General features: G+C 49.2%; 1 protein-coding gene across 9 annotated transcripts in view; it reads right to left on the bottom strand.

Moving 5' to 3' along the window:
- TNIK (TRAF2 and NCK interacting kinase) overlaps nucleotides 1-15,357 on the bottom strand; it is a 163,172-nt gene that overhangs the window by 121,787 nt on the left and 26,028 nt on the right. For all 9 annotated transcript variants that reach the window (XM_040612955.1, XM_040612948.1, XM_040612947.1 and 6 more), the window contains exon 2: nucleotides 12,924-12,989. In XM_040612955.1, coding sequence (XP_040468889.1) covers nucleotides 12,924-12,989 — 66 coding nt within the window. The remainder of the gene's footprint in view (nucleotides 1-12,923; nucleotides 12,990-15,357) is intronic.

Here is a 15,357-nt window from a genome sequence, read left to right as displayed (position 1 = left end):
TTCCCATGAGGGCTGAACCCTGTGGGCAGTGGTCACTGCCATGGGGGTGGGCACGCCCCAGACCACAGCCTGGCCAAGCAGCTCCCCTGTGGTAGCCACAACCCCCCAAACCCCAACTGTGCGGATGCTGAAGGCAGAGTACCCCAAACCACTGCCAGGGCTCTTCTATCCCAACAGATGCTGTTCTTGGTCAATTGAAAAAACATGAGAAATAGCAGAGGAGCTCTTTCAGCAGCCATTCGAGCTCATTACTTGGCTGCTGTAGGATTTTAAGCAGATATTGAGTGTTTTCTCTGTGTCTGGGAGGACTCACCCCAACTGGGAGGGCTCATCCCAACAAAAGGATGCTGCCCTTTGGAAACAGGAATAAAGACTTTTCTGCATTTTGGGCATTTTTAGGACTACAGCAAACATAATTTTTGCAAAGTCCAAAAATGCAATTTTACATTGCATTTCAGGTGCCTGCTCCTCTAACACAAATTTCCATCTTCTTTTGCAAACTACTCCGCGAGTTAGTCCTATTGGCATTCAGATACACAATTCGCAATTGATCTGGAACAGGCTATTTACAAAAATTCTGCTGAATTGGCTGTCTTTCTATTAGCTACGTAGAGAAGAAAAGCTTTGGCCTCCATCCTGGACCTGCTGAATTAAAGTGTGAAAGAGAAAATGTCTGAAGCACAGGAACACAAAGGCATTTCCACTGCGTACCAGCAGTGCTGCTCACTTCTGCTATAACCATAATTGCTCTAACAAAACAAGAAACTAATGGCAAGTCCAGTGGTATTTGCAATTTTTCCTAAGTCCTGATAGCTGCTTACATGTGAATTTCTACTTCTGTAAAACACAAAGATGCATTTCCAGCCTTCCATGTTGTCTGAAAGTGCTCCAAACTCTAAACAGGTTTTTATGCACCAGGGAGGAGGGAGGTTGGCTGGAGACTTCTGAATGCTCAAGTAATATACTCAATGAGGCATCGTATTCCCAACTCATGGTTTTGCTCAGGGACAAATTGCAACACCAAGGAAAGTATTAGCATAAAGACTTATCAACTGAAAGATGTGCCGGAGCAGAAACATCCCATCTTTTCAAGAGGGAATGCAAAGCAGAGAGGGGGAAAAAAAAAAAGAAAAGAAAAAAAAAAAAAGAAGAATAAAGAGAGAGTAAGTTGGAAGGACTGGAAAGATGAAATGGCTCCCTGTCTGCATCCCACCACCGCCAGCGTGGGGCTGGCCCCAGAGACTCTGGCAGAAGAGATGAATGTCTCTCCCAGTACATCTCCTTGGCTTGCTGGGCCTCAGCTCTGGCCTCAGCAGTGTGCTGGAGCCCAGGGATGCTGGTGCTGGAGCCCAGGGATGGCACCAGCTGCTCAGCACTTCGTAGGGATTTTTTCTTTGCCACAGAGAAGTGGTGAAATACTAGGATTAAAACTAGTAAGTCTGAACGGGGATATACAGGTGTCAGAAAACACAGCCAGAAGCATGAGCAATTCAGGAAAAATGGGACTGCTCCCATGAATGTCCTATTGCAGTGACTTGCTTTTCTTTCTGCTCCAGCTTAATTCACAGTAGGGGTAAGTGCAGTACTGCTCACCGCGGCCATGCCTCAGTCCTGGCTCTGCAGGGACAGATCTGTCGTGTGGAGTTTAAAAGAAAGAAGCTTAAAAGAAAAATCTGCTTAAACTTGGGCTTTTTTGTCATTGAGGTTGGCGTGTTCAACCTTTCCTCAGCCACAGCCACCTAAAAGTTTGAGCTTTTTTAAAATGCAAACCAGCACTGCCACACAAGATGCTGACCCTAGGGCTGGCATGCAGCCCTACCAGCCCAGTGCCCTGGCTGTTACACCCACACCGGGAAAATCCAGGATAAATGGACAGAGAGAAGGAGAGACCTTGGAACAAGCTCCAAGCTTTCATTTCCAACCCTCTGCCTGGCACATCGACCACTACTTACCATTACAACAGGGTTTCTGCAGGAGGAGCTCAGATGAGAGCTCAGCAGCAGAGGCTCCCATCCCATCCCATCCCATCCGGGCCCCCACCAGGAATTGCTTGCCCAGATGGAGGAACTACCCTGAAGTTCCATAACAACAGTTATTTCAAAAAAACACAATGCCAACCTGTGAGGAACAAATCACACCTTTAACTAATAAGGAGGCATCCGTGAGTTGGTTTTTTTTTTTTTTAATGCAGCTGTTTTTTACTGTACAAGCCTGATCTCATTTGATCTAGATACCATGCAGACAAACATAAAATACATTTATTCACACTGACCCTGTTAATAACTATTCCTTGAGGGAGCAGAACAGTAACGAAGTAACACTATTTATTTGGAACTCAATACCTATACTTACTGAAAAAATATCCCAACCCAGCACTAGGTGGGGAAAAAAAAAAAGTTACATTAAGCTAAGGCAACTGCCACTGAAATGCAATCAGACAGGAGCACGGTGCATCCCCTGCTCCCTGCAGCCGAGGTGAAGCATCATCTCCAGCGGCAGACGCATGCTGCGCTAACGGGCCTTGCCCAGGTAAGGTGCTTCTGCCTCTTGATCTTTAGCGCCAGTGGAGCATGCACAGCCTCCAGACAGGGCTTGTGGGCAGCTTTGCAAAATTAACTATGGACATCTGAAATCCAAATCTGTCCTTCATGCAACTCCCTCCCCTCCACCATTCCCATGTTTAAACACATTGGGCTGATTTACCTCCCTGTCCCTCTTTGCACCTGTATGCTCAGGTCGTTTCAAGCATCATTTGCCATCTTCACAGTGGATTAAAAAAAAAACCAAAACAAAACAGTAGCAGTAACAACAACAATAAAATAATAATAATAAAATTATTACAAAGACCTGCAGAAGGTTATTCATTTTGGAAAGTTACTGGCACAGGTTGCAAGCACCCCCATAAAACAGCGGAAACCAGGGCAGAGCAGCATCCCTCCCACTGCAGGGTGCTCCTGCTGCCAGTGCTGCTGTGGTCCCTTGATGAAACCCTCGAGCCACGCTACTGATGTAACCCAATAACCCAGGGGGTTCCTACAGCCCCTCCGAGTCCAACCGCCACGTCAAGCAGAGAGTCACACCAAGAGAAGGACCACCAGCCCCAACCCAACACCTAGATTTCTCATCCTCCTGCAGACCTGCGGGCCACACCTGAGTCTCCTGGGTGCATCCCATGCTTCTCACCCTTTCTGCTGGGAAAACTAAGGCAACACGTGAAGGAGCATGTACCAACACTTCTTTAAAAGCACTGCCCTGCTCCAGTGGAGAGCAAGATATCTTGGAGGAAGAAGCCTAAGAATACAAATAATGCTTGGGACATCAGCACACAGGTCTATTGCCCAGCCGAGCCCAGCGGCAGGTGACCACTGGCAGGGAGCAGGGTGCCCCGGGCTGTGCAGCACCGAGCACACAGGCAGGGATGCTCCACACCCACGGGCAAGCACTGAGCCCCGCATCCCCACTGGGGCACAGGGAGAGGGGTGGTCACAGCACCTGGCCTTGCACCTGGTGCCACACAGGACTCCCTGGGCTGAATCGCCACAGCTCGTGCTAACGAAGGCTCAGGCTCCCCACGTCCCTGCCAGCTGGTCACAGCGCTGCCTGGAGCCCTAAAGTGACCTCCTTCTCAGCCACCTACGCAGGGAGCCCAGGGAGACAGGGGCTGGGTGACAAGCGCAGCACGGTGGGGACATGGGGATGGAGTTGGGCTCTTAGTCACACACTTCCATGAGCACATTCAAATGCAAGAATTTAGAGACCTAAATGCACCAAAAAATTTAAAGACGTAAACAAAAAAAAATTATGCCAATCTGCCATTCTTATGAGAGGGGAGGAAAAATCCCACAACATTTGGAAGCAGGCTGTGTTTGCTTGGCACTTTCCATCTTTAGGTAATTAGTGTAAAGGGCTTCCCAGGTAAACCTAAGAATAAACTGCAAATTTCAAGAGAGACACTTCTCTCTGCAGCAAGCCTTCAAAGCGTAACCAGGGGAAGATGCAGAGCTCCAGCTGGCTCCCCATAGGCACTGCTTGCCTTCAACTCTCCAGGGTCGGCCGCAAGTCAAGCTGCATCAAGATTTGGAAAAATGTAAAAAAATGACAAGCAAGAAACACCTCTGAAGACAAACACTCCAGCATCTGTGAATGCCTCAATGGACTAAGCTTTACAGGCTACTGCTCCTCCCATCCCCTCCTCTAAACTTTCCAAAAAGTCCTCTCCTGCCTTAGCTGAGAGTGGCACCTTCAGAGCTGGGAAGAACAAAATGCCTCCCAGCTCCAAAACCTACTTTTCCATACTTCTTTAGACTGTTTTGCTCAGCTGACCTACTAACAGCTGCTGTGCTGGGCTCCTCTGGGAACCAGCCTCACCCCCAAGCTTTTGTTTTCAAAACGCTGGTGCTGGGGCACCTAACGCACCGTCTCCTCATAGATGGCTTCCCAGTGCAGGTACCACCAAGCAGCTCCCAGCTCTGGCCAGCCCCATCTCCCCAGGTATCTGGGTGTCACCCGGCTTCTGATTTTACGGGGAGAAGGGTGAGGACAGGGACAGGGGAGAAGAGAGGAGACATTTAGCAAAGGTGACCTGACAAGTTCACAGCAGCAAGGACTTGGCCCTAGGTTGCCTGTACACTGCGCTAGGCTCCCATTCACTAGATTAAGTCTATACTCCTTAAATACCATAAACAAGTTAACAACAAAAACCAGCAGGTACCAGCTTCTACTTAAGAGCAGGATGCTCCTCACCTGTTGCCCTGTAGCCTAAGGCTACTATTAGACCAACATACTCCAACAGTAAATGTTCTTTGTAACCCACCCAGGCCTTACAGCACCCATACCTCAGCCTCATAACATACTACACGCTACCGTAAGGTACTACAGTGAGCAATGAAAGCTTCAGTGGGACGAGAAGCTGCACCTCCTGAAAGGGAAAGTGATGCTCCCACATGCAATAACCCCGACTCTGAAAGCTGGCCATTTCCTAAGCAGCTCCCCCCGCAGCCCCACCTCCCAGGTTCAGCAATGCAGATGGGGGCTGGGTGCCCAAGCACCTCACCAGGAACTGCCCCAAAGAGCCTGGCCAAAACAAGGGACTCGGAGCAACCTCAAGAGTGGCTGCACAAGCACAGACCAGCCTGACAACTCATGTGGACCAATTCCTCCTGGGGCGCTCGAGACATCTGGGCAGCGAGTCGTCTCAGACACAGACAGGTATGTCTGCCCTCATCTCTGCCTTACCAGACCATTCTGCTGTGGCTCTGCTTGCACAGCCACCCATACAGCAGCGCTGGTCCACAACCATGAAACCTACGGATACTGGGGCTACCGAGCCAACCAGTGAATTGGTTTAAATGTCCTCACAGAAGACCTGAGAAAAGACAGGTCTGAGTTCCCAGTCCAGTCACTCCTATGGGACAGAGGGTGGTACTGGACATGGTGCTTGCTCACACCCCGTGCAGAGCAGGTGCTTGCACAGAGCATCTTCTAATCCCCACAAGTCAAGTGGAAGGCTCCCCCTTCTATTCCTATCCACGCCTGGCACCCACACCACCAGTGCTGCAAGACCCAACACCACTTCCCCATGCTTTCTAGCACACCACTGGCTTTACTTAGCATCATCAAAGGTAGCATTTTTTCCCCCCATGCCATTGCAGATATATTTTTTGCGCAGTATTTACAGAAGCAGAGCATCGAGCAATGCAAGGGAGAGTGGGCAAATGTCACTTCACAGATGCATCGGTCTGCTCCCGACCTTCACCCTGCCCTTTCCCATCACAAAATCCAGAGGGGTGGAAAAAGAATAAAGCTTAAAAGAGAGGTAATACAGGATCATTTTAAATCACCTTTTGTAACCTGCATTCTATAGGACTCAAATGTAAAAAGCACCTTTCCCTTATATTATTCAGAAAGCAGCAAAGTTAATGTGACATATTGGTGCGTAGGCGTGTGGGGGCTGGTTTCTTGGGGGGAGGGAGGGAGGGCTGAGGGCTCTCTGTGTTTCAGAGAAATGAAGCAGCACAAGATGTACCAGTTGCTCTGGTAACAAAGCTTTTCCTCTCCCCCACCCCCCCTTCCTTTTTTTCCCTTTTTTTTTTTTAAATAAAAGTAAAACATCATTTTAAGCATTTTCCAGTCAAGATTTCCTTGCCTGCATGGCAAAAACAAGTCCCCATTTCGGAAACGTACACACCCCATTTGAGTCAGCAAGGAAAGGACCTTCTCTTCTAGAGAAACATCGCAGGGAAGCTGATAAATTGAGGTCACCCGTTTTCCTTCTGATAATGCAAGCACGTGTTATTGCATACCGGGATGGCAGGCCAGCCCCTTCCCGCGACCCAGCAAGAGCTGATAAAAGCCCAGCACCACCCGGGAGCCGGTGCCTACGGGAGCAGGAGAGACCCCCGCCCCAGCAAGCATCCTCACACAGCAGCACTGCTGTCCTCTCTGCCAGCACAGGGAGCCATCCCAGCGGAAACAACGGCTTAATATTTAATACTGTGCTTGTAATACGGAAGGATTATAAAGCAGCTTTTAAGTCTCGTAAATCCATTGACACTTCCACGGCCCTTATGCGACCTTGAAGATGCCAAGCAGCCGGTGCCTGCCCACGCGGCCCCGTATCTGGACATGGCTGGGAGCAGTCCCAGCCACCACCAAAGCACCCCAGCAGAAAGAGCAGCCCTGGACAAGGCTCAGCTCCGCGCTGGTTCCCTGCTCTGCTGCCCCAGCGGGCAGAGGCAAAGTGCCTCCCTGTCTCAGCCCTATGGAACAGGCTCTTAGCGCAGCACCAAATCACAGGGAAAGCCATGCGACTCCTCAGATCAGAAAGGACCAGCCCCTCAGGGGTTTGCCTCAGCTTCAGCAATTGTCAGACCACGATGAGGGATGGCTATATGCATACATGTACATGCAGTTACACTCAGCCTGCCCTGTCATGCAGCAAAAGCAAGCTCTGAAGAGGCTGAAGACAAGAAGGACCCAAAGCTGAGGATACAATGCTTGAAGAACTTATCTGGCTCAAGTCACATCCAACCTCATGACACCACTGTTCACTTTATGAACATCAAGAAGTTGCAAGAAGGGAAACGCTTACAACGTGCCTTCAAATGCAATAGCTGGCTGTCTAGGGTTAGAGCTGTTGGTTTAGATTGCAAGATATGGAGCTCTGAATTGCTTCGGCAGCCCACGAAAATGAGCATCAGGTGCCCTTGGCATGCTCAGGACCACCACACAGCAGCCACCGCTGCAGGACACGTGTTTGGACCAGGGGTGGCCAGCAGCATGACCCGCTCCACAGGCAGCACACGCGGTTTGCATGCATTCAGCCCGGTCTCTTGAGCAAGGCACAGCAGTCAATCTTCAGCTATAAAAGCTGTGTATGTAAACTAAGATTAATTCTTTACAGCAACAATCCCCAGGAAATATTAATTGCGTGCAGCATGGTAACTTCTTCCACACGGCTAAAAGCAACAGTGATTAATTATCAAACTATTGACCATCAGCCTTTCACAAAGAGGCACAATAAAACAACTGATTATTAAAAACAATTAATGTCATTCTTGACTCAGGCTAATTATCTGAACTGCTAATAACGACCCAGGCAACTGCAGAGCCTCTGTTCTCACCAGGGCTGAGGCAAGGGCCCAGCGCTTCAGCAGCAGCGGCCGGGCTGAGCCAGACCTCAGGCAGGCTAAACACAGCACAGACCTCAGATTAGCTATTTTCTCACACCTCCCCTCAAAAAAAAAAAAGTAAAAAAAGTAAAAGACAGACAGAAAAAGCTCTTCTAAAAGCTTTTCTTTAGCATATTCATCTGCTACCCCACCAGCCTGCAGCACTGGGATGCTCAAGGGTGTCACAAGGAAGGATGCTGCTGTGCAGGGGAGTGCACGGGAGAGCAGGACGTGAGTTATCCCTCCTCATTCAGCACCTGCAAGCTCTGGGACACCATTACTGAGAACAGGCTTGTGCCCAGGACCATCTCAGGGGTTTGACTCAAGGACCAAAGCATCCCAGCAGTTCTCCAGATGCTCCCAGCCCTCCAGAACAGGCGATCTTGAATTTCAAATGTTTTATTCACTCCGTCATACCCACACACCTCAAAATCTTGACCTACTGGGTCAAACCAGGGGGTTTGCCTCCAGGGTGGATCAGTCCTGGCTTCTGGCAAATGCTAGCTGGGTAATCAATAAATAAACCCTGACAAAAGACCTTGAGATGCCTTTCTTCCTTTTTCCCCCCCTCCATGTATTGTACCCCGGACAGACACTACAGTGCAACAAAGAGCAATTGCAAAAACCGTGTCCTCTTCAAACGGCTGCCTAACTTGGGCTGGCAGGGAACAGGGACAGCCCGTGGCCAGGCGCCCTGCCAGGAGGTGGCTGGTGGCACCCCGAGGGGGCTCCCAGGGGGGACCCCTGCTCTGCCCCATCCTGTGATGATGATGGAGGAGCTCCCTGGGGAGCCACAGCTGTGAGACTTGTGGCTCGTGGATCCCACACGCTCTAAATTAGAGCGCAGAATACTGCTGCCTAATGGCTTAGTGATTATATGGCATTTACCAGCTAATTAAACAATCAATAGTTATTGTGCAGTTATGGAGTTAGCCCACAGTACTGTATCCTGTACCTTGCAAAATAAAGCCTTGCTAAAGCTGTAAATGGAGAGCCACATCCCCAGGGCACCAAGCAAAGCAGCACTTGGCATTAATGACCACTGTCCTCCTGGAATGGTTGGGAAGAAGCACACAAGGATGTAATCTCATTGTCATTTATTACCCTGTTCAAAGCTGCAAAGCTATAAAAGATGAGAGAGGCAAAGTTACCATCTGACCTATTTACTGATTATTATTTTTTTTCTGCTATTTGCTAAGGCTTGCATCAAAATCCTGCTTCGGCAACACTGTGCATGGGCCAGCGTGAACACCCATGGCTAAGCAGGTCTAAAACGACTGCGGGATTGCTTTGGTTTTTAACGTTTTCAGTGCACAATAAGCAGTCCACTGCATGTCTTCCCCCAGCTCTGTACAGATCTGTTGGAAAGGTACTGCTGAGTAACCTACAACCTAGTATCCTTTTACTTTCAGCCTGCGTATTTATTGGTGTTGGATGCGCCAGCAGTTGTGGCCCTGATACTGAGATGTATCAAGGCAATCTAAGCGCACACAGTATTCTAAGAACTTTTTGCTTGCTCTCTTATGCAAAGTAGAGATAAGCAGTAATAATAATTTTCTGGAACACAAAAGCAGCATTTGCTCACACTTTAGATAATGCTCTAAAGGGTCTTAGTGATTTTTGTGTTTACACTTTTGCATTCAGCCACTAGCTACCTGCTAAAAATGTGAGGTAATGGCTGTATTCCCCAAGTGCAACTCATCATACTCCTGTTAGCCATTTCTTTAAATGCCTTAAATGGGGAAAAAAAAAAAAAAAAAAAAAAAAAAAAAAAAAAGACAATTCAAGGACAAAAAAACCCCAACACTACTACAACAATGTCTGGCCCAGGAGCTAGCAGGCTCTCAGCCTTTTATCAAAAACAGTTTACAATCCGTAACATTAGATGCAAGATTATTAAAAAATAAAGAAAAGCTTCTGATTCAATTAGAGAGATAAACCATCACCGGTGCGCTCCCTCATTGAAATAAAAATCAAGCTATTCGCAAGACATTGTTAAGCTGCAAACAAGGAACATTATTTCTCTCTACAGTTACCTAAAGCAACGAGCTTGTGGTTGGGGTTAGAGGACAGCAAGCAGAGCGGGTCACTGCTGAGGGGTCCTGCCGTGTTCAGGTGTCACTGGGGTATGGCCAGAGCTGGGAAGCACCAAGCTGATGTCTTAACCTGCAGTCCTGAGCAAAGAAAGGCCCCGACTTGAAAATACAGAGATCAATCCGAGCAAGTTACTTTTGCCTCTGGAGCACAAGCCTCACAGAACAAGGCTTTGATTTACACAAGCACTGTGTACCACCTGAAAGGGATCTTCAAACCACGACCCAGAAAGCAGGATCAAAGCAACCTGTAGAGCAAGCTTCACCCCAGTGCCCATGCTTCAGCAGAGGGGAGACCTGGCCAATACTTTTCTCCTACAAGCAAGGAGAAGTCCTGTGCTGTGGCAAGGGCTCCCCAGCCTCTCCAGCACAGCAGATCCTAGGGTGGGCTCCACGAACCTCTGATGGCTCCCGTTACTGTGGTACCACCAGACATTTCTCAGGCTCCCAACCTTGTCACAGGCTGCAATATTATTCAGTCATCAGAACAGCGTAACTGTGCACTTTATCCCATGGGATCAATGGGAGGTTTGCACCTTGCACGTGTCCCTCCACGTCCTGGGCAGGCTAGGGAGTTACCACCAGGACACCTGTAGTCTCCAACACAAATATGGCCAAGCAGCAGTGCTAGAGCTGGCTGCCAGCTCAGGTTTTCCAGGGGAAACATCAGGGCTGCAGTCCTGTAGCACACTAACATAAGATACTCTCCCCTGCCTGCAAGAAGTATCTCACTTCTGCCTCTCCCCAATGGGAAAGCTGCCCTTCTTGCTTCAGAGAGGGACCAGCCATGCAAAGAAGAGGTGATGCTCACCAGGTGACTGCTCCTGGCTGAGAGCAAAGGGGCTGGACCTGCAAAGCTCAGGCTAAGAAGACAGCACCAGCACAGGCACCACAATGAATTATTCCCTCCACATCTGAAAATACAACCAGAGGCACACACAGCCTTTAAGAGGACAGCAATGGTGTACCTCGGGGACCGCCAGAACGGAGGGGTGCCCTCAACCCCACCTGAGATGGGTTTGAAGTGGTGGCGGAACAGCCATCTAGTTACACAGGACGCTGCTCCCGGGCATGGACCACTTCTAAGGGCTGTTTTAGAATGGAGCCAGAAGGTCTACATGTCTTGAAAGTTGATCCATGTGTTTTGCTGCAAGAAATAAATACAGCAGTGGTATCTGGAGGAAAAAAATCACAGGGATCTTATTTCCGTGCTGAGTTTAGGGTGGGACACCATAAACAGTTACGTATGCTTTATATCAAAGTCCCCTTTTGTTTACAGGGTGAGCGCTAGTCCAAGACTTTAGTTTAAGGGAGCTCGGAAGCCAGTCTTAGCCTGAACTCATACCTCAATACTTACTAATTCAGTTTGGAGAGCAGCGTTCCCCCCTCCACCCCCATCGCCATCCCGCCCGGCACCGGTACCAAGTAAATCACCAAGGACAATCCGATTACTCCAGCAACTCAAAAATAGTTAAGAGGAGGATTTTTTTCTTGTACAGCAGGATAAAAAGGCAACCCAGATATGTTCACCTCCTGGAAAGCTGACACTTGGATGTTTCTGGGTGGTTTTTCCCCCACTCTGAGGTAACACAGACACACCAAAAGAATCAAACACAGCAAGAGGAAACCAAATCAGCAGAGCCCTGCAACCGGCAGTGCCAGCACCAGCTCGCTTATTTCCCTTTTCTGCTCTCCACAAAAACATGACGCTTTCAAAAGGCCATTAAAAGGCGCATAGTTTCCACTGATTGTTAGAAATATGCACCAGTTAAAATTAGGTCACCCTCTACCATTATTTTAGCAGCTGAGAAGAAAAACAGTTCAGAAGGGAGCTCCCATGGTGGGGAGCGTGCAGTGGAAAAACCCTTCAGAGGGGAATGGTCCCCGGAATATAACCTTGAAAAGAACAGTTTTGGTGTGGGATGTTTCCCCTTCCCCCCCCCCCCTTTTTGTTTTTTTTTAAAATTCATTCCAGTTCAAAAATTCACACATTCAAAACTCCAGGAGTTCCAGTTCATCTTCAGTTCACTTCAGTCCCTCTGTCTTCATACTGACGGGATTAGCCTACAGCAGCAGGATGGGGGAACCAGAATCCAGAACAAATATTTACTGACAGGTAGCTTTTTAAGCACCCTTCTCTTCTTCTCTTCAGCAGGGGCAGCTTGCTGTCTCTTACCACATGACAGGCAAGAACTGTGCCTCCAAAGTGACAGAGTAAGAGCACATGAATATATTATTTTTTATAGTCAAAAGATAACACGAGCGTGATGGGCAAACAGGATCTCTGTGTGCACACATACACGAGCACACGTATAGACAGAACTTGTGCCTGTGTATACAGATGTTTTTGGGAGAACCGGGCCCAGGGGAGCTGCTGTCTCCCAGGAGACCAGAAATATTTGGCAAACTCCTTGTGCTATCATGACAAGAAATATCTCCCCACCATATACGAAGTGCAGATAAGCCTAGACTTCAAAACAATTCAATCCCTCCCCAACCCCACAAGAATCCTCCACAAAAAGACCCCACCAAGATGACAAATTCTGGAAATCCCCCAAGCTAAGATGTGTTTGGAACAGGTGATGTATATTTAGCAGAGGGGGGATGTTTTAAATATGCCTGTAAAGAAGTTCACGGGTTTAAAATGATGTTTTCCACAGTCCCCTCACTATTCATCTGGAGAGCTGCTTTTAGATGCTTATAGAAATTTAATGCAAGCCTATTGACTGTTGTGTTTTTAATCCTGCAGCAGGTTTGTGCCGGTGGAAGGGCGGCAGCCAGCCCGTGCATGAGCAGAGCACTAGACTGTAGCAAACTCATTTGGCAGCCTATCGCAGCCGTAAACTCGGCTCTCAGAAGAGATCGAGATTTATCTATTAAAGCGCAGACTTTTCACTCCCTCTTCATCATATAATCAATAAAAAGTAACTGGGGGGAGAGAAAAAGGCGATTTATTTTTTAGTGACAGTTTCAGAACTAATATGAATTGCTTATTATAAGAGCTGTGTGCACCACACAGTACTTGCAGGCAAGACCAAAAAGCCAGAGTTCAGCAAGGCTTCTTGTCAGGGCTGAAACAAGCCAAACCCAGCCAAGACGATGTGCTGGGATGCTCCATGTTCAACACACGGCCAAGGCAAACTTCAGGTGGAGCCCTTACCTTATAGACTTGCCCATAGGTACCATTGCCAACAAGCTCCACCAGTTCAAAGATTCCTGCGGGATCCTAGGAGAAAAGGAAGAAAATACATATTTACGCATTTCCGCAAAAACATACATTTAACAAAGACAGATCAACATTTCACTGACAAGCATTCCGAGTGTTTTAATTTTTTTCAGGCAGCCCAGGGATCAGCACTGCAGTGACGATGAGCAGACGCGCGGCACCGCCCCAGCAGCAGCCCGGCCAAGCCGTGCCGGCACGGGCAGCTGCAGCACTGCCGGCAGCACAGCTCTGCCCACCCCCAGCATCTGGGCTGGGAGATACCAGGCTGGTGCCTCTGAGCGAGCACTGATCCATTTCACCGTCATCTGCTTGAAATTGGAATGCTCAGTGTATGTTTTAAATGCAATTATTTGCTATGAAAACAGGGCGGGGGGGTTATGTATCAGTTTTGGAATAAAACAAGCTAACTGGCAGGATGCAATTTTGGGGCTCAAACCAGGGTTTTCCTGCTCTGTTCCTAAGGTCAGCAGCATTAGCGTTACTTGGCTTAAATGTCACTTTTGGTTTGGTGCATCCTGGCCCTTGACATTCTGGTTTGTCAACTGAGACAAGCAGATGTAGGGCAGTGCCACACAAGGAGACAATGATTTGGAAGGTGTCACGGAAGCACCAAAACCCGTCCCCAGACCCCCAGTCTGCACCCAGCTAGGGGAAGGGCAGTCACACACACACGGAAACTGGAGAGCATCGCCGGCACAGACAAAAGATGATGCAAGCAGAGAGGTACGAGGGAGAGTGGGGAAAGAACAAGCCAGCGCTGCTATTTTCTCCTCTCGGTGGGTCTTCCCCTTCCAGGAGCTTTATTTATATGTACTCTTCCGCTCCTCCTCCTCCTCCTATACTCATTGCTCCCGTTTTGGATGGCGCAAGCCCCCTGGAAGCCGGTGGATGCAGGCATCCCAGCATCTCGGGGGTCTGTGCACCCCTGCAGTCACCCAGCCCACCCACCCGCAGCACGGGTGACCCCGGCTCCCACCACCCAACCTCCCCTGCTGGATTTTGAGTCATTTGAACTATCAAACAATCTGGCATTCCAGTGAGCAAAGGGCTGCCAGTTGTGATCCGAGAGGATGCAGACGGGTCAATTAACGGCTCTAACATGCAAAGGAGGATCAGCCGGCAGCACTCCTTGGGAGACAGGAGAGGGACAACCACCACCACATTACAGACACAGAGATTTCATTCATTACAAAGCCCACATCAGCTCAAGATGACCTCTGCATCCAAAAGTCAAACACTGGGTCTTTGTGAGCAGCTGAGAAGCAAGGTTCAGCATATTGGCAATGCCGCAAGTAAATTAATCCAAGTCTCGACGTGACCGAAGCAGCTTTCCACCCAGCCAAGAACATGCGCTGCCACGTACCTGCCGGGGTTCGGCACACCTCCGTGGCAGAGTCACAGCGAACCCTCTGATTACCCCTCACATTTAGAAATGCTACATCCCACTTCTGCCTGTTTCTCCCATCACACCCGCAGCTTCCTCAGGCTGCAGCATGGGGAGCTCCGAGGGCGAGACCCCCAGCTCAGCCTTCGGTGGGACCATCTGCAGCCAAGGGCAGGGAAGCTGTGCTGGGGAAGGCTCCCAGACCACCGAGGACACATCTATCCTGATGCAAACATACCCCAGCTAACCTTCAGCTGGGCACTCGGGCACCACGCATGAAGCTGTGGCACAACAGGTTTCTAGCACGCAGCATCTCGGCCGGGTGCGGACAGCCTGTGGCTTCACTGCCTTGGTACTAGGCAGGGAAATGCCACCAACAGATGGGAAAGGGAACGGGGGGTACACCGGGTTTCCACACTGGGTGAGAAAGGATGGGGGGAAACGTGGCAGCAGCTGCTGTTTATTTTTTTGAGTTTCTTTCCTAAGGGTTGTTCTCTGCAGTGCTGAAACTCTGAAAGAGGCTTTTCCAGTGCTACAAGTATATCTATTTTTGAATATTCACCAGAAGCAAGCTGTGCCTAGGACAAACGACCAGAAGGTTTGAAGAAACATCCAGGGATGCAGTTGGCCATTACTGATAAAAATAACACCCCTTTGCAATGAGTTTTCCAACATCTTTCCACAAATACGCCAATCAAAAGAGTACCCCATCCTGCCATCCCAAGTCACCTCACTTGCACATGTCCAAGTGTCAGACGTGGCATGGCTCCATCAGGTTTACCATCTACCACCTGGTTGCAGACTCGCCAGCCCCATGCCTGCCACCACCCCACTGTGGCCCAGAGCACCTTGTGCACTGGGAGGTCTTTTCCCCACCGCTCCCACCACCCACAGCTCCTGCTCCACAGCAACTTCTCTGCTGCATCTTCCCCCCTCCATTCCATTTCCTCTCCACATTTTTCCAGAAGCATCGCCAAGGTAACT

Source organism: Falco naumanni, chromosome 13 (assembly GCF_017639655.2).
Source record: "Falco naumanni isolate bFalNau1 chromosome 13, bFalNau1.pat, whole genome shotgun sequence".
NCBI classification, from domain to species: domain Eukaryota; kingdom Metazoa; phylum Chordata; class Aves; order Falconiformes; family Falconidae; genus Falco; species Falco naumanni.
The sequence above is the reverse complement of the archived record's forward strand: the minus strand, read 5'-3'. Positions and strand labels throughout refer to the sequence as shown.